Source organism: Saccoglossus kowalevskii, chromosome 8 (genome assembly GCF_978046115.1).
Source record: "Saccoglossus kowalevskii chromosome 8, keSacKowa6.1, whole genome shotgun sequence".
Taxonomy (NCBI): Eukaryota; Metazoa; Hemichordata; class Enteropneusta; family Harrimaniidae; genus Saccoglossus; species Saccoglossus kowalevskii.
The window spans coordinates 23,448,115-23,475,394 of NC_140648.1; the positions used below are offsets into that span (position 1 = coordinate 23,448,115).

At 35.2% G+C, this 27,280-nt stretch overlaps 2 protein-coding genes across 3 annotated transcripts; one reads left to right on the forward strand and one right to left on the reverse strand.

The window, feature by feature from the left end:
- Positions 1-850: 850 nt before the first annotated feature.
- Positions 851-7,112, reverse strand: LOC146739458 (mitochondrial import receptor subunit TOM22 homolog). Its single transcript, XM_085502965.1, has 3 exons — positions 6,964-7,112; positions 2,984-3,226; positions 851-1,239 (listed from the first exon to the last, which is right to left on the reverse strand). Exons 1-3 carry the CDS (start codon positions 7,027-7,029, stop codon positions 1,150-1,152), a joined length of 399 nt encoding a protein of 132 aa, XP_085359091.1. The 5' UTR covers positions 7,030-7,112; the 3' UTR covers positions 851-1,149.
- Positions 7,113-11,051: 3,939 nt separating this feature from the next.
- Positions 11,052-26,754, forward strand: LOC100370053 (sodium-dependent multivitamin transporter-like). 2 transcript variants are annotated; one of them, XM_078008034.2, is made up of 16 exons: positions 11,052-11,250; positions 12,811-12,979; positions 13,661-13,880; positions 14,783-14,900; positions 15,292-15,359; positions 16,031-16,185; positions 16,430-16,570; positions 17,736-17,821; positions 19,132-19,173; positions 19,755-19,822; positions 20,630-20,718; positions 20,948-21,093; positions 22,408-22,561; positions 22,725-22,845; positions 24,887-25,026; positions 25,388-26,754. In XM_078008034.2, the coding sequence occupies exons 1-16, from the start codon at positions 11,169-11,171 to the stop codon at positions 25,554-25,556; spliced, it is 1,968 nt and encodes a 655-aa protein (XP_077864160.1). In that variant the 5' UTR covers positions 11,052-11,168; the 3' UTR covers positions 25,557-26,754. The 2 variants fall into 2 exon arrangements, with proteins under 2 accessions (XP_077864160.1, XP_085358502.1); XM_085502376.1 differs by lacking the exon at positions 19,132-19,173.
- Positions 26,755-27,280: the final 526 nt, after the last annotated feature.

The window sequence follows — 27,280 nt, forward strand, 5'->3', positions numbered from 1 at the left end:
AGCTCCGCTGTTAGCAATGCACATTTCAATTAAAGAACTGAAGACATCATTAGAAAATGAACAATATGAATAGTATCAAAGCAATCGGACTTACAGTTTTTAACAAGAAGTCGAAAATATCACTTTTTACCAAAAATTACAAAAATATTCACCAAAATAAATAGAGAATTAAAGATATCATCACAAAACAAACAAATCTGAGAGAGGTCCACATGTAGTACCTATATATGTAATATCAAAGCAATCGGACTTGCAGTTTTCAACAAGAAGTCAAAAATATCACTTTTTACCAAAAATGACAAAAATATTCACCAAAATTAGAGAACTGAAGATATCATCACAAAATGAACAAATCTGAGAAAGGTCTACATGTAGTATCTATATATGTAATATCAAAGCAATTGAACTATTGGTTTTTAACAAGAAGTCGAAAATATCACTTTTTACCAAAAATATTTACCAAAATTAGAGAATTGAAAATATCATCACAAAATGAACAAATCTGAGAGAGGTCTACATGTAGTACCTATATATGTAGTATCAAATCAATTGGACTTGCGGTTTTTAACAAGAAGTCGAAAATATCACTTTTTACCAAAAATGACAAAAATATTCACCAAAATTAGAGAATTGAAGATATCAACATGAAATGAACAAACCTAAGAGAGGTCTACCCAAGGTACATATACACCAAGTATCAAAGCATTCAGGCTTGTAGTTTTCAAGAAGAAGTCGAAAAAGTAAAACATTGACACGGACGACGACGACGGACGACGATGGACAATCACTCATATGATAAGCTCCGCTCGACAAAGTCGACAGCGGAGCTAACAAAAAGATCACTCAGGTATACATTGTATACTGTAATGTTTATTTTCGTTGTAGTAAAAAATGTTTGGGATGATAATAAAGTTATAATGATTGACAGCAAATATAACAGACCATACTGATAAAAACACAGAAATGTTATTGTGTCCGTACAGTCCTCCAGATGCAAGTCAGAAATGGAGCACTTTACCAATATGTTTATGAAATAAGTCAAATTTTTGACATATTTATGAAAGAGTATATGAATTGTTTAAATGAACTTATAATAAAGCTCCTTGTAAACATAAAATACACTGCAAATAGGCATCCATTTATACTATACTATCGTGGTTGCGGCGCCATAGGAGCTGGAGCTAAACCAGCTGGCATGGCTGGGCTTCCGGAATATGCTGCATTGGGTCCAAGAAGAATCTGTCGAGACAAAAATGGATAATAAACTTTCAAGTACCGGTATTATGATGTTGCCACCTGACGATTTATATCATCAGTGATGTCATGGACTAGTATTTAAGTCTGATGATATGAACTTAAATGTTGCCCAATTGTGAGGATGCTTTTTTTTTTAAATTACACTTTTTTTTTTCTTTTGATCCAAAACCCAATCATGCCAAGTTAAACCTCCTATCCATGCAGATAGAGGGGTGTATTTTTATTCCTGCAACATCTGTGTGTAATCATAAACTAATGTAAATGCAAAGCCGTGTTGGTAATGTGTGCAAATCTGCATACTTTCAAATCCAGGAACATAACTTCCATCAGAAAATACCTTACAACAGAAACCACAAAACAGTTAGTCCATTTAATTGTTATTTAAAGGACAGATGATTAAAAACAGCCTTATTATTTTATCTCAAAGCAAACTGAGGAAGCCTCAACTCTTCCAGAATATAACAGCCTTATCACACAAAATGAACAAGCAGCCTGTCGGCTGAGATAGCTCCGCTGTTAGCAATGCACATGGCAATTAAAGAACAGAAGATATCATTAGAAAATGAACAAATCTGAGAAAGGTCCACATGTAGTACCTATATGTATAATATATCAAAGCAATTGGACTTGCGGTTTTCAACAAGAAGTCGAAAATATCACTTTTTACCAAAAATTACAAAAATATTCATCAAAATTAGAGAATTAAAGATATCATTATGAAATGAACAAATCTGAGAGAGGTCCACATGTAGTACCTATATATGTAATATCAAAGCAATTGGACTTGCGGTTTTCAACAAGAAGTCGAAAATATTACTTTTTACCAAAAATTACAAAAATATTCACCAAAATTAGAGAATTAAAGATATCATTACAAAATGAACAAATCTGAGAGAGGTCCACATGTAGTACCTATATATGTAATATCAAAGCAATTGGACTTGCGGTTTTCAACAAGAAGTCAAAAATATCACTTTTTACCAAAAATTACAAAAATATTCACCAAAATTAGAGAATTGAAGATATCATTACAAAATGAACAAATCTGAGAGAGGTCAACATGTAGTACCTATATATGTAATATCAAAGCAATTGGACTTGCGGTTTTCAACAAGAAGTCGAAAATATCACTTTTTACCAAAAATGACAAAAATATTCACCAAAATTAGAGAATTAAAGATATCATTACAAAATGAACAAATCTGAGAGAGGTCCACATGTAGTACCTATATATGTAATATCAAAGCAATTGCACTTGCGGTTTTCAACAAGAAGTCGAAAATATCACTTTTTACTAAAAATGACAAAAATATTCACCAAAATTAGAGAATTGAAGATATCATCATGAAATGAACAAATCTGAGAGAGGTCTACCCAAGGTACATATACACCAAGTATCAAAGCATTCAGCTTGTAGTTTTCAAGAAGAAGTCGAAAAAGTAAAACATTGACACGGACGACGACGACGACGGACAATCACTCATACGATAAGCTCCGCTCGACAAAGTCGACAGCGGAGCTAAAAATATGAACCCATCACAAAGTATACAATTTAGACCGACTACCCATTCATAAGGGCATTCGATTCAAAAGTTTACTCCCACAATGCATTGCATATATGTGCAGTAACATGCTCAGTAGAGAAAACTTCAAATTAAACTCAAACTGCCTTAATTCAAATTGTTGTTTTTTTAGATACATATCTAAAAACAATTAGATTTGTTACCTGTCTTTCTTTTTGAATCTGTGCTTGTTCCATCTGAGTCATCTCTACTTCAAAGACAACTGGTAAAACCAAAACCAGGAAAGATGTGGTAAATATCCACATTGCACTTCTGCTAAATCTGTATGTTGCTATGGTACCTGTCTTGGTTATACTACCAACTTTAGAGACCACATTGCGTAAACGTTCAGGAAATATTTCTGATAACGCCATTATTCTCTCTGATATTGTTTCATCTTCATAGTCCTTGCAAATGAAATCATACAAGATATTGTATTATTAATTACTTGATTTGGTGACAGGTAATTGTGAAATTATCATTCAACTCAGGGGTTTCCTCATTCAATTCAGGGGTTGCCTCATTCAATTCAGGGGTTGCCTCATTCAACTCAGGGGTTGCCTCATTCAATTCAGGGGTTGCCTCATTCAATTCAGGGGTTGCCTCATTCAATTCAGGGGTTGCCTCATTCAACTCAGGGGTTGCCTCATTCAACTCAGGAGTTGCCTAATTCAACTCAGGAGTTGCCTCATTCAACTCAGGGGTTGCCTCATTCAATTCAGGGGTTGCCTCATTCAATTCAGGGGTTGCCTCATTCAATTCAGGGGTTGCCTCATTCAATTCAGGGGTTGCCTCATTCAACTCAGGGGTTGCCTCATTCAACTCAGGGGTTGCCTCATTCAACTCAGGGGTTGCCTCATTCAACTCAGGGGTTGCCTCATTCAATTCAGGGGTTGCCTCATTCAATTCAGGGGTTGCCTCATTCAATTCAGGGGTTGCCTCATTCAACTCAGGGGTTGCCTCATTCAACTCAGGGGTTGCCTCATTCAACTCAGGAGTTGCCTCATTCAACTCAGGGGTTGCCTCATTCAACTCAGGGGTTGCCTCATTCAATTCAGGGGTTGCCTCATTCAACTCAGGGGTTGCCTCATTCAACTCAGGGGTTGCCTCATTCAATTCAGGGGTTGCCTCATTCAATTCAGGGGTTGCCTCATTCAATTCAGGGGTTGCCTCATTCAATTCAGGGGTTGCCTCATTCAATTCAGGGGTTGCCTCATTCAATTCAGGGGTTGCCTCATTCAATTCAGGGGTTGCCTCATTCAACTCAGGGGTTGCCTCATTCAACTCAGGGGTTGCCTCATTCAACTCAGGAGTTGCCTCATTCAACTCAGGGGTTGCCTCATTCAATTCAGGGGTTGCCTCATTCAATTCAGGGGTTGCCTCATTCAATTCAGGGGTTGCCTCATTCAATTCAGGGGTTGATTTATTCAATTCAGGGGTTGCCTCATTCAACTCAGGGGTTGCCTCATTCAACTCAGGGGTTGCCTCATTCAACTCAGGGGTTGCCTCATTCAACTCAGGGGTTGCCTCATTCAATTCAGGGGTTGCCTCATTCAATTCAGGGGTTGCCTAATTCAATTCAGGGGTTGCCTCATTCAATTCAGGGGTTGCCTCATTCAATTCAGGGGTTGCCTCATTCAATTCAGGGGTTACCTTATTCAATTCAGGGGTTGCCTCATTCAATTCAGGGGTTGCCTCATTCAATTTAGGGGTTGCCTCATTCAATTCAGGGGTTGCCTCATTCAACTCAGGGGTTGCCTCATTCAACTTAGGGGTTGCCTCATTCAATTCAGGGGTTGCCTCATTCAACTCAGAGGTTGCCTCATTCAACTCAGGGGTTGCCTCATTCAACTCAGGGGTTGCCTCATTCAACTCAGGGGTTGCCTCATTCAATTCAGGGGTTGTCTCATTCAATTCAGGGGTTGCCTCATTCATTCGCAAAAAAAAAATTTCAGCAGATCATACTTCAATATCAATAATCACTTCGGCAGAACATTACTAGAGAACTGCATCAGTACCACACAGCATTCTGATTGACCTATCAGCAAATCAAGCAGAAAAACGTCATGGTGGAAATTGTGTCACATTGAGATTTTGCACACAATCAAATCATTGGACAACAATAATGATGAAAATCTTTATCTTGTAATAAATTTTACATTGTAAATTCAGATAGTACATAAATAATATTGTAATGAAATGTGCATATTTTTGGGGAAAATATCTGGTTCTTCATTGTAAGCATTGTCTGGTTCATTCGGTTCATAGTAAGCAAAAATTGTCATTTTAGATAATTTGATGGGAGAGAGTGCTCAACTAAGCGCTCATTGAGTTAGATGATTATGATATGGTTAAGTTTTTCAAAAAAATTAACTATACTTTATTATGGTTCAACACAACCCTAGACTTTTTGGTCCAAATCTTAAAGAAAATTGAACTATGAAATCACTCATAAAGCTAAACCAGGATCTATTTATTTGCATAAAATTGGGAAATATTAACTTAACACGTTCAATTTTCAATTACTATCAGCACGTCTGATGTTGACAATCATTTCAACTTCCAATTGAAGTGTTCAATCAAATTGAATTCGCTAACGTTTTTGATTACCGGTAGTGTTCTGACCAAAGTTTGTTTTGAAAGTTTGTGTTCTGATGCACAAATTTTAAAATTTGCATTTGTTCTAAATTACTGCACTTTCTGAACTAGCCCTACAAATGACGCTGTGTTGATCAGGGTGAATTAATGGAAGATGCCCCAATACACAGCCCTACGTAGTCACAGTAGTTTTGTATTTGATCAGCACAAATAACAACCATGCATAGGAAAACGAATGCATTCAAGACAATCGTTCTGAAATACCTGGTTCAATTATTCCAATAAATATTTATTGATCCACTGGTATCATTTGATCACCCTTTTGGGTGCCATTACAAGAAAAACTGAATAACTTTGTTCAAAACACTATTTTTGAGGATGTACATATGCCATTTCGGAAGACTACTTTTTAATGCAAGATTACACAGAATTTTCCATCAGTAGTGTAGAATGTCATTTGTGAAAGAAATACAGTTCCGAGACAACATGGAAGAGTCATTTAAACAGTAAAATAGAAGTTTATGTTTATTCTATTTGTTGTTGAGACAATAAAAGTTAATTTTTGATATCTACTTCCAAAGTGACTGCGGAGATCAAGCGCATTGTTATGGTCACTGGGAATGGCTATGGTCGGGTACTATCATCTGTTCGTATTATGGTACAAAGCATTCCGGCACATTCCATGTACGCAGGGCTATTCCTGAGCACAGTCCCTAACAAATTTGTTGAAGGACTGTGTTCTGAGCAAGCATGAATCTGGAAGGATTCTTCACTTACACATACAATTTGTGCATATACAGAATATCACATACTTCAGGTAATAGTTCAAAGACTCAATTCTGGGTTTCCGAATTGATAACGTTTGTGCGAACATCGTTTGTGTGCTTGCACGTATTGCATAACCTGGAGTCAACCAACCAGAAGGTAGGACAGATTTTAAACGTTCTAAGCACGCTGAGTCGCAATGCATTTTTTCTGAAAAATCATCTTTTCAACTGGAAATCCACATTTCTCAGCTGTCTTGAATCGTTCTTCCAGCTGCCCGTGTTTGTAGCCATCCACACTCACTCCGCTATCTTTTAAAAACTGTTTGAAATATGCCGCTGACTTCTTTTGGGTTGCATGTCTAGTATCGGTGTCTTTTGACATTTTATATTTTTGTCCTACCTTCACCCATTGCTAGGTAGGTTACGCATGCGCAAATAGAATTAAGTCACATCTGATGGTAATTCGGGAATCAGGAATTAAGCTTTTATAAATGACCTCAGAGTTCAATTCTAAATTATATTTACAGCCAAATACATGGGTCACTCGCCAGGGGTCACTCGCTATCTTTACTCTATAATGACGTTTAAAACCGTATATTCACGCAACATTAATAATACATGCATTAAAATAGATTTTTATTTTGAAAAAATAATTAAAACTTGAATTTTCAAGCTTTTGTGAATAATGTTTCTAGTCGAATGGATGAGCATGTCCCACGACACAACCTTTCCCGCACTGGCTCAGATGATCGACAGACAACGCACACATGAAATGTTACCTGATCGTCTTCGTCTTCAACCGAATGTTCAGCTTTTGTTTCTGTTTCTTTCTCGTCGTCAGACATCTTTATTGGTGCAAATTAACTACAATTTTAAATAGAAAAGAACACACGTGAGCCAATTTCAGTGATGGTAATCAGTTACTTTCATACACAGATTGGAAAGAGTTTTCGAGGAATATTGGGATGCCCTCAAAAATTCACGGCTAAATGCTTAAAGAACAATAGTATACTGATAGTTTCGTAATTTAATTTGTTTTGAAAATAATAAAATGTGTTATTTCAGGTAATAGCCAGTATATAACAAAGATTTTATAAGAATATAACACACAATATGAATACGAAACTAATTGGCAACTATCTGTATGTTTGTTGAGTTTTTCACTTTAGCAATCACGCCATCAACGGCGAATCCAATACTTTAATATTGGATACAAGATTAATGGGTCGATACAATTTTAATATTTAAGTAAACAATTATAATCCAAATGGGCAGTATTTTAAGATTGCAGGACAGACTATTCAGTTTGATAGAAAAAAACTCAATAATTCACAATTTAAAACCATAAATTAATTGTTTGGATATCCAAATAACAATATAAACTGCCTACAATATTGTTGAGATACAATTCTGTGAAATACTTTATTATTGCGCGGTTCTTATTTTCGCTATTAATTAAAGTAGATGCAAAAGAACCTAGTACAGAATACTCACAATCAGCTGACGTACACGTGATCATAAAATAAATGCAATTTACCGATATGTACAACATGGGGTAAGCAGAAGTGTTCTAGGAACATGGAGACTCAGCCGTATCGATACAATTTCAATTTGGTCTGAAGTCAATTTATATATAGTTGTGGTATTAGGGTGAGACGGAACCATACTAATTTGGACCCAGTGAGAACATGGAATCGGAGATGCCACCGATAAAACATTTTTTTATTTTGGAAATATAATTTGGGCGGATCTTGTAGATACTGACAGTCTAAGATGAATTGAATACGATCGTCAGGAGCAAGGTTCAGAGGCGGCGTCACGAAATTCTGCATGGAGGGGCGAGATCTGCTCACCAACCTTGAGCCGGGGGCATGCTCCCCCTTGAAAATTTTGAAATCTAGACTCTCTGAAACGCTCTTTCCTGCATTTTGAGGGGCAAATTTTGCTGACTCAAAGGGTGCATCTGATAATAATCACTACATAATAGTGGAATTGACCTCCATTGATTATATTTGGACCTATTAGGTTGAAATGTGTAGGTGCCGGGAGAAGTCTAACTTTAACATTTGCTCTCTTGGTATCTATTACAGTGGAGTTAGTTGTATTCCAAACACGGTGTGTTTTTGCAATTATATATATATATCAATATTTATTTATATCAATATATTGTTATTTAATCTTTTCCAAATATAAGTTTACAGATGTGGTGGTAAAAGATTTCCATCGACATTTATTAGGTGGATTATGAATAAGAGTGTATATATCTGAAAGATCATACTTTATATATAATCTATTTGACAAAGAATAACTTGCTCATTGAGAATGAATACGACATGAAACTAAATAGAGAAGCAAGTTGAGAAACGGGTGTTTCGCATTCATACAAATCAAGAAAGAAAATATCAAACTTCACAGCCAAACGATCCGTTTGGACAACCCGGGAACCAACCAGGGATGGCCTTGCGGCATACTAATTTGGACCCAGTGAGAACATGGAATCGGAGATGCCACCGATAAAACATTTTTTTATTTTGGAAATATAATTTTGGCGGATCTTGTAGATACTGACAGTCTAAGATGAACTGAATACGATCGTCAGGAGCAAGGTTCAGAGGCGGCGTCACGAAATTCTGCATGGAGGGGCGAGATCTGCTCACCAACCTTGAGCCGGGGGCATGCTCCCCCTTGAAAATTTTGAAATCTAGACTCTCTGAAACGCTCTTTCCTGCATTTTGAGGGGCAAATTTTGCTGACTCAAAGGGTGCATCTGATAATAATCACTACATAATAGTGGAATTGACCTCCATTGATTATATTTGGACCTATTAGGTTGAAATGTGTAGGTGCCGGGAGAAGTCTAACTTTAACATTTGCTCTCTTGGTATCTATTACAGTGGAGTTAGTTGTATTCCAAACACGGTGTGTTTTTGCAATTATATATATATATCAATATTTATTTATATCAATATATTGTTATTTAATCTTTTCCAAATATAAGTTTACAGATGTGGTGGTAAAAGATTTCCATCGACATTTATTAGGTGGATTATGAATAAGAGTGTATATATCTGAAAGATCATACTTTATATATAATCTATTTGACAAAGAATAACTTGCTCATTGAGAATGAATACGACATGAAACTAAATAGAGAAGCAAGTTGAGAAACGGGTGTTTCGCATTCATACAAATCAAGAAAGAAAATATCAAACTTCACAGCCAAACGATCCGTTTGGACAACCCGGGAACCAACCAGGGATGGCCTTGCGGTTTAGATAACGATATTGCTTTCTAATATCATGATAAAGGAATATATATTCTTCAATTAGGTGATCGTATGCAAGAGATTTTTCCACACACAAAACCGCGAATTCGGCCTGGAATTCGGGGTCCGGTTCATCCGTTGGTACTTTGGTACTGTCAACACCAGAACTGCAAAATTTCGTCATATTTACACCCACTAAAAAAGAAGTACCTAATTAAAATGTCTTCATATTGGTCAAGGTAAACGCCCCGTCTTCACTAGCTGATTCAAACTGTACACGTGGTTGACGTTTGCCACGAACCTACAAAACTGATCTGAAGTAAATACCGGTATATGATACTCTCTGATATTACTGTAGTAAGTCGATATAGAAAATGGCGATACACTGGATGTTTAAGGATTCTAGAGGAATGTGAAATGTCGCTTGTCATGGCATCAAATATATGCCATGTTATGCTCTAGTAAAATTGTGTCCAACAATTTTAAAGTTCTGTTCACCGAAAATTATAATTGTGTCCTGAAATCTAAAAGTTTTTCCCTACAAAGTTTACTCATATGAAAATATATTTGTGTTCTGAAATATTAGGCTTTGTTCATCCATTTAAAAGTTGTGCGCATCAATCTTGTAGTATTGTCTACAAAAAATCTAGTTTCGTCTTGAAGTAATAAGTTTTGTCCCACGAATTCAACGTGTAGCCCTAACAATTAGATGCGTACATGTGGACCACCGTAAATCTTGGCCCTACGTTCTAAAGATTGGATGAGGGGTTTCTGAAAACAAAAAAATGGAGAACGAAGAATATATACTATGATTTAGATGGAATATATTATTGTCAGGGTACAGCATGACGTACTACGTAAAACAAGCAATGTAATATTCGTTTTGAGATATAAATGTTCTTGGCGGGGTTCTTAAGCACTTTCATTTAAAACGAGAGTCTCGAAAATCACGAGCCGAATGCCTAGATCACAGTCCCTCTATCGATAGAGGGACTATACCTAGATTCTGGTTTAATATATTCTATTGTTGGTGTTTAAAATTGAATCACACGCAAACATCTCTGTTTAGGAACAAAACTTCTGTTTTTTGTATGAATAGGCGGTGGTCGTCGCACCGCGTCCTGTTCGATATGGGACTCATAGCGACGTAGACAACGCGTGTAAAATACAAAATGTTTACATGAAAATTGAAATTCGAACACTCGCTAAAGACCACCACCCTGTGAAAAAAACAAGATGACTTATACAAGTATTTTTTTTGTTTAAAAGCAACCAAATAGTAATTATTTTATTCAGTCTGTTATTTCGCCATTTCATTATTTCACATTCCTGGATTTACAAACGGATAACAAATATTTATCCCATGATGCTTTGCTATTAAAGCTGTATTCGAATTCGAGTATTCAAAAAAATCAACTTGAACTAATATATATATTGATAAATTTGTACATACAATCAACTATAAACTTTCTAGAGAATGCATCTGACGTAAACACGGTTACTTTTTTTGTAACCAAGCTAAAAATCGCCTCGACGGAAAAGGTTCTGAAGGTCGTAAACTTTGACCTTAGGTCAATTATTTTTTCTTTTATTTGCGGAAGTGCAGTTCTGTGGTCGCCAACCGAAGAAGGAATAATCGTTCTAGTACACACCCACAGTGAACATGGCTTGATAATTCTGGTTCATACTTCAGCATAAGGCAGTGTTGACTTTTGAAATATGATAAAGTGGCAGGGATATGTCTGTGCTGTCTTCGTATTTAGCGTCGTGGTTTACATGATTGCGAGTTACTTTTTTGAAGGTTAGTCATGTTGATTTTTATCCAACCGAATATGCGCTTGACAGAAAACGGACAGTGCCGACCAATGATCGAGATGATCCCGAAAATACAGGATATTATAATAATGGACATGTGTAACGATTGAATTTAGAAGTCAATCTGGATTCATTGTGATGTTCCATCCTATTTGTTCCTATAACTTAATATTGACCACAACCTTCCATTTCTGGAGGTATGGGTAAAAAAAAACATACAGAAAATTACACAGCAACAAAGTATAATCTAAGATTGTACATTTGATAAAGGTATGACCCAACCGAGTGAGCAATATCAGATGGAGGATCCATGATAAAGTAGGATTTATGAGTGTTGTTGAATATACTAAATGTGGGATAAATGGAGGCAATTGTGTTGAAGAATTTATCCCTTGTCGGATTGAGTTTGGTACACTCTGTGACGAAATGGTATTCAGATTCCACCATATGGTTTGTACAAAATTGACATGTACGAAAACATACAGGGAGGATAGACGGATTATGCCTCATTTTTTCAATGTTCAGGTTATGAGGACTAATGCGTAGTTTAGTAAGAATTGCCCTGTGGGATGGGTTTTCAATAGCATTAAGATATTCACTAGGTTTACAGTTGTAATTACAAATATTTCTATAAATTTTTAGTTTTAGTTTTCCAAATGGGAACTGCAGAGCTGCAAGTACTGGTCTTTCAGTCTATATTTATATATTCGCTACTATTACGACAAGGGTACCATTGGTAGCTCAGTGCATATGCACTCGGTATGTTTCTGGTTTCTGGGATAACAAAAGAACGAGTGGGTATACCCAGTCGCCGGTATATTTGCCGACCCATACCGACCTTTTTCTCGTTCGTTATTATTTTGACCTTGAACAGTTAATTTATGCATAGACTCTAGGTTCTTCCACAGTCCCTCTATGATAGAGAGACTGTGGTTCTTCCATGGCGGTGTGTAAGGCAGTGTTATAGGATCACAATTGTAATTGAATAAGATAGGAGTGCAATGTTTTAGGATTATACAAACTATGAGCTCCGTAATACACTTTCAAAGTTTTGTTAAAGAATAGAACTTGCAACATGCGCAAGCAAGACCACATTGAAGATGAATTTCATTTTCTAATGGAATGTCATCAATATAAAACTCAACTGTTCACATTGGCTAAAAATGCGATCCAACATTTTGACAGTAAACCAATGAACGAACAGTTCATCTTATTACTCAAGTGTCACAGTTCATTAAAAAGAGCTTCCTCGCTTGTTGTCAAGTCCTGAAATAAGCAAATTCGTTGATTTCCTTAACTTTTTGTGAGTACTTATGGTAGTCTTTTGATTTTGGGTGCTCATTATTTTTACTTTATTGCTTTCAATAGACTCTGTAACCATTACCGTTCCTCTGTGGAATGTGTATGTGTTTCTGAATAAATATACATTTTTGGGGAGAAATTAGGATTATGTGATTATGAGAAAATGTCCACCATTTCCAGATTTCCCTTTTTTTTAGCAAAATCCTACACAAATGCTATATTTGCTTATTTGTTATTTTCGCAGATGATGTTATTACCAAGAGATCAGCAGACATGATCATGAAATCACCAGATGACCAAGTTCATCAGTTTGGGATTGTTGATTACATCATTTTCAGTGTAATGCTGGGTATATCGGCAGGGACAGGGTTGTATCATGCTTTCAGTGGAGGGGGACAGAAAACGACATCAAAGTAAGATATACTGTATTTGCTCAATTCTTGGGAGTGAATATTCTGACAACCATCATAGTCAAAAATTCTCAAAAAACTGTACTTTGTATGCAAGGGATTTATCCAAACAAAACACAAGAATTCGGCCGAATTTTGTTTGCGGTTGGCCTAATGTACATGTAATGTACTTTTTAAACATTATTTATTTGTAAATTATGCATACAGGTACATTGTTTTGAGATGCAAATATGTCTTCTGTGCATGAATTATTCAAATTGAACGACAGTGACGGCTTTTTTTCACTGTATTTTAACTTTGTTTCATTGTGATTGCATATTTCTACCCCTTGAAATAAAATTAATTTTAAGTTTTTAGTTATTATTATACTTCAGACATCAAAAACAATAGAATTTACCTACCCCGTAAAACATCGTATGAGCATGTTTGAAAGTGTTAAAAACATGTTTGAATGTCTTCCTTAATTGAAAATTGTGCATCACATTTTTGTCATAATTGAACACTTTCCTTACATCAGATACAGGAGTACTATCATTGCATGATAATAAGGTTATCACGAGAATGCAGCAAAGTATGCACTCAGGCAGTACAGTGATGCATCAACCTTCACTATATGTTAGTCGATACGATCACCATATTGCATACTGCATAACTAATAATATAATTTCTTTTTTTTTGACGTAGATTTTTAATGGCTGATAGAAGTATGTACAGTATTCCAGTTGCTATCTCTGTACTGGCATCCTTTGTATCGGCCATTAGCATTCTGGGTATTCCAGCCGAGATATTTATCCATGGAGCACAGTACTGGATTATTGTACTCAGTTTCTTATTTACAATTCCCATAACTGCAATGGTTTTTATACCAGTTTTCCATGGACTAGGAATTATCAGTGCCTATGAAGTAAGTTTTTTTCCCATCCGGGTCATGCACACTTGGGTTGCATGATATTGTAATGGTTTTGGCTCACATATACTATTGCAGATGTGCTTTTACTAGAGCAAATACCTCCTGATATGATGGTTAACTGATCATTCCAATTTAAATATAAAGTAAGGTAAATCATCATCATCATCATCATCGTCATCAACCATTCATGTCACTACAGGCCTGTGGCCTTCCCATTGTTTTCCAACATAATCTATCTCCTGTTCTCCTCACCAATTGACTCCTCCTATGAGTGATTGTCCATCATCATCATCCATTGTCGTCTTCCACATCAAATTTTAACTTTTTTACTTTTTCTTGAAACTGCAAGCCTGATTGCTTTGATACTTGGTGTATATGTACTTTGGGTAGACCTCTCTCAAATTTGTTCATATCTTGATGATATCTTTAATCCTCAAATTTTGATGAATATTTTTATCATTTTTTGTAAAAAGTGATATTTTTGACTTCTTGTCCAGTCTGATATTTTACATAAAAGAAGTACAGGTGGACCTCTCTCAGATTTGTACATTATGTGATGACATTTTCAATTCTCTAATTGAAATGTGCATTGCTAACAGCAGAGCTACCGTATCTCAGCCAAGAGTCTACTTGTTTTCTATTTCGTCTCTCAGTTCTTTTTCGGTCTTCCTCTTCCATGATGTCCATTCCAGGCACTGTTTTGCCCATTGGTTATCTGCCATTGTTCCAATGTGACCTGCCCAATCCCATTTCAATGATTTCGGCTTGTCTAATGATGTCTACAATTTTGGTCTGATCCCTTAACCATTTGTTTCTCTTCCTATTCCTTTGCATTATATTCAGCATTGCTTTTGAAAATGTCGAACTCAAATAACTTTTTTTTTTTTAAACCTTAGTACCTTCAAAAAAGATTTAGTGTGAGTGTGCGTATCTGTGGTTCCTTCCTGTTCTTAACACAGACTGCCTTTTATATGGCCATAGTTTTATATGCTCCAGCATTGGCCCTGGAGGCTGGTAAGTAGTCATTTAGTCTTTTATATGGTCATAGTTTTATTACCTTACTCATAATAGATGGAATGACTGAAAGAAAATGTCTGTATTTCTCACCAGCTCAAAATTTTACTTTGGTTACAATAACAGTTTTTATAAAAAAATTTAAAACTTGGATAAATTATTAACCAGTTTTGGGTCTTTGCCAAGGTTGATATCGGCATGTTGCGGATGAAAGTTTTCAAAGATTCATGAAAATGTAACCTAAACTTGTCTTCTTCTTGAATACTCTTACTAACTAAAATGTATGTGACTTTTAAAAAAATTAGATTACAATTCCCTCAATTTCTCAAACTGCTGAACTGTGCTGCAGCTATAGTCGCTATTAACAAACGAGAATTTTTTTTTTTTTCAGTGACAAAATTTGAAACCTGGAAGACAGTTTTAATTACTGGTTCAATATGTACGCTTTATACATCTTTGGTAAGTGGAAACCGTGGAAACCGTGACATTAATTCATACGTGGATGGTATGGAACCATTGACAAAAAGAAGATGATTCTCCATAAATAGTCAATTGCACAGGTCTACTATTCAACAGGATCTGTGAAGTTATTTGGTTAAGTTTAAACTTATTTTACATCATATAAACGTCATATAAAGTCCACAAAGAAAAGATTGGAAAGATGCTATATGGGATCTCAAATTCATTGCTATGTCAGATGCCTAAAAAAATTTGTAGTTATTATTTGTACAAAATCCAGTGGGTGCCACGTTAAGGTTGAAATAATTTGAAACAGTGAATCTGTATATTCTTGGGGCGGTGCTACATTACAGTGCATTCTATGCTGCTTGGACGCACCCCATGGTACCATGTAATTCTATGGGATCTACCAGCTGCTGTAGAACACAGCTAAAATTGAGAAAACATCACAAACTCAACTTTGAGGCAACCTTGAACAAGTAAATTTCTATTTGTTGCACATGTAGAAATACAATGTTCAGGGGAGTCTCAACATTTAGTCCAAAGCACAGATCACAGTCTTTGTTTTCATTGGTTGCCACACCCGGAAATAGTGGAAATTTACTATATTTCAGTTATTCAAAATTCACTGTGTTATTAAACCACTTGTTATTATATTTTATTTCTTGTAGGGTGGCATAAAGGCTGTTATTTGGACTGATGTCTTCCAGTTCTGTGTGTTGTTTGGAGCATTGTTGACTGTTATTATTATGGGTACTATACACACTGGCGGTATGTCTTATATTTGGCATTATAATTCAAATCATGGACATTTGAATTTCTTCGAGTAAGTATCAAATTTTGCATTTGTCTTCGCTTACCATTCGATGTTTGTTAAAACGCGGTGGTCGTCGCACAGCGCGTGTTCGAATTTTATGTAAATAAACAATGTATTTTACACGCATTGTATACGTCGCTATGAGTCCCATATCGAACAGAACGTGACGGGACGACCACCGCCCTTTAACATTGATTGCTGTTTAATATTTGTAAGCATCTATTATTGAAAAATTTTATTTTTATATTTTTAGCTTTACAGTGGATCCCACTGCAAGGCTGTCTTTTTGGTCCTTGGTTATTGGTGGTACATTCAATAACTTATCAATATGGGCCGTTAGTCAAACTGCTGTACAGAGATTTCTAACTTCTAAATCAAAACAAGAGGCTGTTAAGTAAGTAATCTAATGAATATACCAGATTCACCAATAAAAGTTATGCATCTAGCTATCCAACAATAAAAGTTATGTATCAATCTATCCACCATTAAAAGTTATGCACCAATCTATTCAGGCTAGACTTTTTTATTCCTTGTTTCTCGAGTTTTATAAGTTAATTTTCCATTAGATTTGTGTGATTCTCAAAGAATTGTAAGTGAGATTATTGACCGAAGAGAAGAAATGAAATAAAATGTTATTCCATGTATAACATGGTTGGCAATGTCGCCAATGGTGGCACAATTTTTAGCATTAATGAGGGATTTTTCGGTTTTTGACGACAGAGTTTCACGGCGTGTCACCACACCGCCACCATGTTCGCCTGGTAGTCTCAAGCAGCACGCAGAGAGGTCAATATCGAGATTCACTGCCAACCAACGCGCATAAAGTATAGATCTGCACGAGACTTCGGTACTTTGATCAAGATACTCTCATGAAAATGCAACTCAGATTTGTTAGGCAGCGGGCGGAAAAAAAATGAAGATAAAAATAATTTTTTTTAGCAATTTATTGCACTCACAATTCTGAGGGTGCGAGAAGTTACGCAGAAATAAAATGTCATTTTTATTTCATTTTCGGCTCTTGTTCATTTGGCGGGTTCGCGAAACAAGGGATAATAAAAGTCTGGTCTCACCAAAAAAAGTTATGCACCAATCTATCCACCGTTAAAAGTCACGCTTCATTCTATCCACCAATAAAAGTTATGGATCAATATATCCACCAATAAAAGTTATGGATCAATCTATCCACCAATAAAAATTATGCATCAGTCTATCCACCAATAAAAGTTATGGATCTATCTATCCACCAATACAAGTTGCACTTCATTCTATCCACCAATAAAAGTTATGGATCAGTCTACCCACCAATAAAAGTTATGGATCTATCTATCCACCAATACAAGTTGCACTTCATTCTATCCACCATTAAAAGTTATGGATCACTATCCACCATACAAATTATGCATCATGCTATCCACCAATAAACATTATGCATCAATCCATCCACCAATAAATGTAATCTAAATATTAAAATTCAGCAACTCTTAATAAACCTTTCTAAATTTCTTTTATTAATTTTTTGATAATATTTCATGATTTTAAAGTACTTTTTTCACTTGCAGATCAGTTTGGATCAATCTTCCTGGTAATATTATTATGTTCACTTTTGTATCATTCATTGGAATAATATTATTTGCATTTTATAATAGTAAGTATGTTCATTTATCTGGTCGTTATGGTTACCATTATTATGAATCAGATAATCTATGTTTTGTCTACATGTCTGAATTTGCATTTAATACATACCGGTATATACAGTTTTAGTGTTAGTGTTAGTGACTGCCTCACCATAGCAACAACTTTTGGACAGTTGCAATTTATTTTTATCCAATTCAACTTCAAAGAGATCAGTATAGACTGGGTAAATGTCACCTGTTTAATGTAACCAGAGACCTCCCTTTTTGGCACTGATTTAGTCAAATGATGAAAAATGTTTTATGTGCATTCTTTTTAAAACAAGCATATTTATTTAAATTTTTTATCTAACTTCAAATTTATCTAGTGGCAAAATGTCTTTTAAACTTTAATGTTCTTGGCAAATATGGGTAAGTTACAATAGAGGTGCAAATATGAAATAATGTCATTTTTAGTTTCTGTTCAGACCAAGTCATTAAAATCAAACACACGCTAAGGTGGCCATTTTGTTTTATTTTATTGAATGTTGTTCCAGAGACATATCGCCAACATGCTATGGCTGATCAACTTCAGACTTCAGACATGCTTTTGTTGTATATTTCCATTCATTATGTCAAAATAAGTCCCAAAAAATCAAGCATTTGTGCCACTTCAGAACTGGATCTCAGTCATGCATAGACAATTTTTTTGCTGTTGTGGTGCATACATTGTACATAATCGTGCCTTGGTGTTCGTCATTTTGTTTTTTGATCGAATTGAAAATGGCCAACCGATGGCCATTTTGTTTTAATGAATGCTGTTCCAGAGGTATGTGTTTGTCATGGGACATATTTAACATGTTTAACAATTTAAATGTACAAATATGAACATAAAAAGGTGATAAAATTGCTCCCATGTTGGCACACCCAAGACATAAAAACATGGTTTTTATAAATAATAACAAATCTCAAAAACATAATATTCCTAGGACGAATATCTGGGCATTTTCACCTCCTGACAATCATCAACAGTGAAAAGAATGGTCAAAAACTCTCAGAAAACGGGCTAGTTGTTGACTCTCCCGAACAGTGTAACAAGACCACCTCTTCATGATTGCCTCAATTTTGAGTTTGGGCTGTTTTCTTAACTCTAGCTGTTTTCACTGGCTCGTCGACCGCTGTTCTACAGAACATCCTGTGATGTAGTTCTGCCTCCAAGAATACCCCATAAATTAATAAAACTACTAAATCTCAGATACTCTGATTAGAAAATTGTAAGTCAATTGTCATTCAGTTCAGTTGATTTTTCAAATTAAAATAATAATTATTTTCTTTTGAATAATAGATGACATGACCAGTCTACTTCCTGCTATAAATAGTACCATAAGTAAGTTAGTTGCCATGGTTATCTTCATCAGTCTGTTGGCCAATCTGTTTCATAGTTCTTTGTTTATGCACTGTTTTCCTGTCCATATGTTTAGTGTGAATTTTGTTATGTATCAGTTACAATTTTTCAGCAGTCGTTGTCATAGTTTTTTGACTATGTTTATTTTTCTGTGCATTGTGACTTCGTGACTTACACCCTTTCATATCAGTTGTTAGATATACACCCTCTCAAATGCAACAACATTTTTTAATTTAATTAAATTAAAATTTTTTGTTTAAATGCTGTACATCCAGATCAAGTTTTAAGTAGCAACAGAAGAAAAAAAGTTATTAATTGATCTACGATTCAGACATTCTTTAAAAGTTACTAAGCATACTACTATACCAACCTATATATCATCTGAAAGCTTAGATATAGACGAATATGGTAGTGTGTATGATACCAATGTTTTTCTGGGGGATTATTTTATGTCCAGTTTGGCTATTGTGGTTTTTTGATGATGCAATGGTTGTTATAGTAACACATGCTTATTTGATCTGGCATTGCTAACATATTTAATTATTTTTTTTTTTTTTTTGCAGATGGTAGTATTGAAGTGAGTGACACAATGGTTCCTCACTATACTCCTCAGTACAACTCCATAGACCAGGTCAGTGAATCATACTTTTAGATACGTGTAATATATCAAGTGTCCATTCATTATTCAGAAAATGACCTCCCTTTTTCTATTCTCACCCCTCCCCTGAATGAAAAATTATTTGTTTCTGATCACTGAACCATTCAACACAAGGACCACTGAAGAACAAATCTTTATTTTATTATTTTTGTAAAAGCTTGGACTGTAATTGTGTCCTCGTTTAAAAAAAAATGAGGACATATTCTGTATAAAAGTTACTTGGCTTGCTACTATGACAAAGTTTTCATTGTCAAAAAAGCACAATAGCAAAACTTTCCATCAGATAATACCTTAGAGAAACTTTAAAATTTTTGAAAATACATTTGAAAGAAATTTTGTAGGTTTATTTTGTGAAATTTGACAAAAGTTGACTCAAAGCGTTAAAGGTCAAAGGGTTAAAGGTCAAAAGGTTCACCAAACCAATCAAATAAGCTGGAAGCACTTCCATGGTAGGATATTGGATAAGGATATTGTCATAAGAAGACATATGCTTTACATGCCTTGCTATTGACGTTGTGCACAAACGGTTATTGAGACTGAAACCCTCAGATAGTTCTACATTGTCTTCCACCATTGTGTCCACTTCTCCAAATACCATGGTTACGTAGAACAATGCACATGATGATGAGGAGGGAAACACTGTTTAAGCAGTTAACATCCAAATCAGGGCAGCCATTTGTGTCAAAGTTCTATTGAAGGTATACTTTTGTTTGCTGAGTCTCAAATTTTTAAATTTGGATTTATCAATTGATTATTTTAATTTTATTTTTGTTTTTCTAGATATTGGTCTTCTTTGTAAGTGAAGAGATTGGAGGTGTACCAGGGATGCAGGGATTATTTGTAGCTTGTATCTTCGCCGGAACACTAAGGTATTTCTGTCTCTGTAGTCTGTTTGTTTGCCCGACAGACTAAATACTGTGAATTCCTGACCCAAAGATACCAGTAAACAATTTCAGTGTAGCAATATGATATTATTTACATTATTGACTTGCAGAGAATAGGGGTCATAAAATGTGGTATTTATTTGTAACTGAGGAGGGATAAATTAGTTTTTTTATTCCAAATGTCAGACACATAACAAAACTGATATCTTTCCAGCACTGAGGCCTCTGGTTTGAACGCCATGGCAACTGTCACATTTGTAGACATCATCAAGCCATGGAGAGAATATCGTCGCCATAGTAATCATTCTATCAATACTGCCAGTATGGATGCCAGGGATACAAAAATAACTAAAATTTTAAGTAGGTTATTTTTTGATATTTTTATGAGGGCACTGTTTTCACTTGTCTTTGTCCTCTACTAGAGGGCAGTATAACTATTTATCGTTGTCCTCACTGGAGGGCAGTATACTCACTGATTTTTGTCACTAGAGGGAAGTAACCTTGGGGGTGGAGCTACGTCAAAAGACGTTCCATGTTGTTCAAAATCAACATCGGCCTCGTGTGTTTTTGTTTTAACCTTCTTCGATTGACATTCTGTTAATTTTAACAAACGAACCAGATTGAAATAAGTCGTACATCAAGATAATGGAAGGGAAGACAATGATAAATAAATAAACAGGAGGAAGGTTTATAATTGCAGTTTAGTTCTGCGTAGGATTTGTTGAATTGAACAATAACTTGCTCACGTCAACGGCAGGGAGGATATGCGTCAAGCTGTCGCTTGTTTAATTTACACTTGTACTCAAGTATAGTAAGATTCATTAATGTTTTTGGCTTCTTGACTCGTTCATAAAATTAAATTCATAATCTATATTTAGTCAGCGATACAAAGAATACTTATTTCTCACTAACAACGTGATTTACCAGCAGCATTCCATTAGAAAAGAAAACAGATTAAGTTCTTGTTTCCACTTTAGGTGTAACAAATGAGCGGCATGCTTTGAAAAAAAATGGCTGCCAGGTCAGAGGTCAACATCTCAAAATACGTATTTTAGATGTGATTATAAAAATAAAGTGTACATATATTTTCACTTTTATCAAAGTAGATTAATTTTACATTGAATTATTTAAAATAAAAGTTATATTACCGTAATTAAAGTAGTTAAATTGTAAACTAGTTGGATGGCAAAATAAATATTCATTAACTCATGAATATTAATGAGCTCATGAATATTGATTAGCGGCCTGCACTCAGTATTGTCACTTATCTTTGTCTTCCACTAAAGGGCAGTACAGTCACTTACCGTGGTCCTCCACTAGAGGGCTCAGTATTCAGTTACTTGATTGAAGTGAACGTTGTTAATGTGCAGTTGTTAATGCATGTGCAGTTTCACAAATGTTTTACCTGGATAAGTCAGCTGTATTGGAACCTCACTAAATGTATCACATTAGAGTAATTTCTCATGATGTCACATGTAGCTTAAAGCGAGAGGGTCATCATCTGCGCATGTGCGGGAATTGAGTCCCAATCGACGATAACAACACGCGCTAATAATGCAAAGACACTTGTTTGTAAACAATGACACGATATTGCAATCTAACGCATGCGCAGGTGACGACTCCCCTGCTTTAAGCATACACTGAACACTAATATTTATTTATTTGTTTCGTTAGCATTTGTATTTGGTGTAACGAGTATAGGATTGGCATTTGTGGCAGCACATATCGGATCCCTGGTAAAAAGTGTCAACTCAGTGTTCGGTACAGCAGGCGGCCCACTATTGGGAATATTCACGCTTGGTATTTTGTTCAAAAGAGCCAACTCAGGGTAAGATGCAAATTACTATACATACTTTTAAAACATCAAAGTAAGTTTTGATTTAAAAGCTGAAATAGATTCTTTCTGTGAATTGAAATGTACATTGTTTGGATCTTGTACAGTGCAAAAAAAAAAAAAAAAATAGTTTAATCTTCTGTACTTTATTTTTCAGTGGCGTCTTAATTGGTTTATTAGCTGGTTTCTCATTGGCTGTGTGGATAGCTGTTGGTGCAATGGTTTATAAAGATCCTGTTACTGGTGATGTGTTACCCGACGCATTTGTCTTGTATAGGGTAAGTAATGGTTTACAAAATAGTCCCTGTCATTTCCTTTGTGAGCGCCCTCTATGGTCATTGCTGAGGGCAAGGTGTAAAATGTAATCAGCTATTTTATTTGACCGTATGCAATTTCCAATTCTGATTCTTAAACTCAAATTAACAAATATATTATAAACATCTAAACTGTAATTAGGAATTTGCTTTATCTGTAAAGTGTAAAAACATATTTTTTACTGTAAATGCAACTTTCATATTATTTCCTGTAAAAACGTAAAATGCTTTTGTTATTTCCTGTAATTTGTACATATACCAGCTAAACAACAAACGTGTCTATACCACTGCAGTTCTCTACTCCACGTAACTTGTTTAATGCTAACAATCTCAAGTCATTCTCTCAGTTCCAGTGTGCCTCCTAAACTGATATGACATACCTCTGGCATCAAAATATTTGCTGTGTCACAACTAGTTATGCTTATTCAAGGGCACATCATTGATGTAGCAGAAAATTTTATTTTGATATAGTGATATAATGGAATTTGTAATTTGGTAAAATTAAATTCACATTTCACAAACAAAATAAATGTATAAACGAAGGAAATCATTTTTGTTTGTATTTCAAATATCTTGAAGACTAACCTCTCCAGCAGTCAACATGTTGACTCAACTTGAATTTAGGGATTCCATTTTGACTTTACTTACCTACAAATTTAGCCCTGTTTGAGGGCACACTACTCAGTTCACAAATGTGTCGTGTCATCCTTATGTCATTTTTTTCAAGACTTAACCTTTTCACCGCCAGACTTTTTAGCCTCAAAATTTTTTTAAAACTTTTTTTTCTTATATTCTTCAATATTTCTAGAAATAAACCCTAATTTTGGAGCCAACAGACAAAATTTGAGTCAATTTTCAGTTTTTACTCAAAAATGTTGGCTATTTTTGTTTAAATCCGACTACTAGTATAAGCAAGATTTTGTGAATTTGTGATGAAAAGAAGGAACTAGTGGTAAATAGGTTATAAACTCATCTCATACTTAGGTAACTTGTTTCATGATTCTAGCAACAAAACTTTCATTACATCCACTGTCTACAAAAATCAGTAGGAAAACCAGACTCACAATCCAATTCTATTTTCCCAAGTCTCTATTTTCGCTTTTCTCAGCAATTACTATAACATCGATAGATACAGTATAATTGCATCTATTCATCTGATACCACTACACTTTTTTATGAATCCAATGCTTGCTTATGTTACAATAAATCAAGTTTCTCTCGACTGATAAAAAAAACACCACATGGCCATTTACCACTCTTAACTGATGCATTCCTACTGACCATGACTTTTATCTTACCTCGATTCACCCTCAGCTTATTTTGTATCAAAGCTAGACTCCCATACTTAAGCTTCCAACCTAAAGTTTCTTCAAAATTAATCCACTGTATTAAATCTACTTATTAAAACAAGAAAAATTACAATAGAACTTATTATTTTACTTGTAATTTGTGACTTTGCTCGATATCAATTATTATACACCTGTCACCTTAACGCCATAGGTTACAGCGTGCCGTAATTTTGCGGTATTGCTCTGCGTATTTTCATCCTACCATATGCGGAAATGCGAATTCCAAATATGGAATGATTATGTGCGTAAGCGTCCTCTAATAATAATAATAATAATAATAATAATAATAATAATAATAATAATAATAATAATAATAAAACATGGCTGCCCCACTGTTTGACCAGACCCCACACAAAGAAGTAATAAATAAATCTGTTTTAAACGGATTTCGGCATTCCCGTGATGTATTTCTGGGAGGAAAAGATGTATAATAATAAGGTTATTACGAGGATACTGCAAAGTATGCTCTCAGACAGTACACGGCTGCTTCGACCTACGTTGCACGTCAGACAATACTATCGCTGTACTGTCTTTGTGCATACTTTGCAGTATCCTCGTAACAACCTCATAAGATATAAAATATTAAAATAATGAAATAAAATAATAGTGACAATTAATGCATCTACAATATCCTTTTTGCATCTGTTTTATTTCAGTTGTCATTTATGTGGTACAGCGGTGTCGGTTTCTTAGTAACTGTCGTAATTGGATTAATATCCAGTGAAATAATCCGATGTTTTATTGTAGACGAGAGACTACAAGTTGTTGATCCAGGACTACTTGCTACATTCCTAAGGTTAGTAACATGGTATAAGTAATGTAAGTTATCAAATTGATTGAGTATTACCAACATTCAAATTTTCACCAGGTTTTTTTTCACAAAATAACCTCTAATTCAGAGCTTTATACTTTTTGAAACAGTAATTTTTTTTTTCCATGGAGTTTAGTTCGCTACTCTAAACTGAGACCTCCTTGGTTAATACACGTCATGTGTATTAAGACCGGGGAAAAATGAATCCAAAAAAAGTCGCTGTTATCTCTCATTAACGCTGCGATTGCACTTGGAATTTGGGGGATAGACTTGAGTGACCTGAAACTACAGATCACTGCAACCAAGTATTCCAAAACCTAAGCGATAAATTCTCTTCTTTCTGCAGACCTAAAGGCTGGCATCAGTATACCGTAATAGCTACGGTGCAGGATGGTGACTCCGATGACCTCCAGATTGACGAGCCAATGATACCGAGTCTTACAGTCAACACAGATGAAACAGAGAGAAATGCGCAGTTATTAATGGATAACGACAATGTAGAGACTGTTTACTGACTTACGTTATATACTCTTTTTGTTTTGCTTTTCAGTCTCAGTTGGTTACTAATTCTTGTTTTCCTATAAAATTGTATTCTGAACTATATGCATTTTAATATCAAAGGGGGCTGGTGGTTAGGGTTGTGTGCCCCATGTTTAGCAATGTTACATACATAGGTCGAACACACTGTTCATTCATTAACATTTTTGTATAGAGTCTACCGTGCATCTTGCAATAATTCTATAATAAACAGTTGATTCAGCTACTAATTCATATACAATTTTGTTGGGGATATGGGGGGGGGGGTGTGATAATGATGTTTTTAGTCCAGCCCTGCCACCACCATTCAAAATATGAGCCTGAGATTGACATTAACCATTCACTTAGGGGGCCTTGACAAACCAAACAGATTGGCACAAATTATATGATAAGTTCAGCTATCTGTGTACATTATGAAATGCATAAAATTAAAATATATTTCAAATTGAAAACTCGAGGTCTCACACTTTGTGAGAATCTCACACTTTGTGAGAATCTCACACTTTGTGAGAATCTCACACTTTGTGAGAATCTCACACTTTGTGAATTATAGCTTAATGTTGAAATTCCAATCTTACTTCATCGAAACTAACCATCATCATATGTGTATAGCACATTATCGTGTGTTGAAATACGCCAACAATATTTTTGTATTTGTTGATCCCATGCCAATGTTTTGACACCACCAGTACACTATGACGTTTGTTTTCCCCTGTCTTTAGTTAAATTTCACACACAAAATGGTGTATTAATGCTTTCATAAACATTTGAATGAGATCTCTCATGTTAAATCAATTAGGTGAACCCCTGGCAGGCAGTCCTTTCCAATGAAATACTAGTTTTCTCAGCCCAGTGATGTTCAATACATGCAAGACGAATGAGATGCTGAATTTGTTCGAGTTACAAACATTGAGTAATTAAAACATCGAATTACAAAAATGACCACGCCCATATTCTAGAAACCACGCCCACTTTTGCAAAACCACGCCCAAAATTTGATTTGACGTGCTCGTTTTTGTAACTCTATGATTTTGTAACTTGTTGTCTGTAACTCGAACAATTCAGCATCTCAGGCAAGTTGTACCTTATTTATTTTATTTTTTACACACATAGTTTTACATTTGTCATATAATGTGCAAGTTTTAATAAAAAATATCTTAGTTTTTGCTAAATGTCTATATTGTGGTGGTCACTTATCAAGACTTGACTTGCGTCAACATCATAATCATATTGTTGCTGGAGAGACCAGACTCAAGTTTATGTTCAAAGTTCATGCATGCATTGACCGAGAATGTCTAAACTTGGGGGGTGCTCGCCATAGCCATTTTTAAAAAAAATAAATTTGAAAGAAGACATTGCCTTGGACGGAGATTTATTAAAACCCCTGCGCACGTGAGTAGTATACCGCCCTCAACTAAATATTGACTGTTTATATCCGTTGGTGGCGCAATTTACGCACGCGTAACCATGGTTGTGTTTCTGCCTTCATTCCTGGGCCGGATGAATACGTCTTTTAAATGAAGAAATTAGTTCAGAAAACGCATGAGTATAGTAATAAGTATGTGCTTTCACTACCCCGTACTTCACATGTAAACTGTATCAATCGATAATCGAGACCTGTTAACTTGCAAATGGTTTATCGATCTGCAAAATTAAGAATGTTTTATCTATCTATATTCTACATTTTAGAAAGCTGTGAATG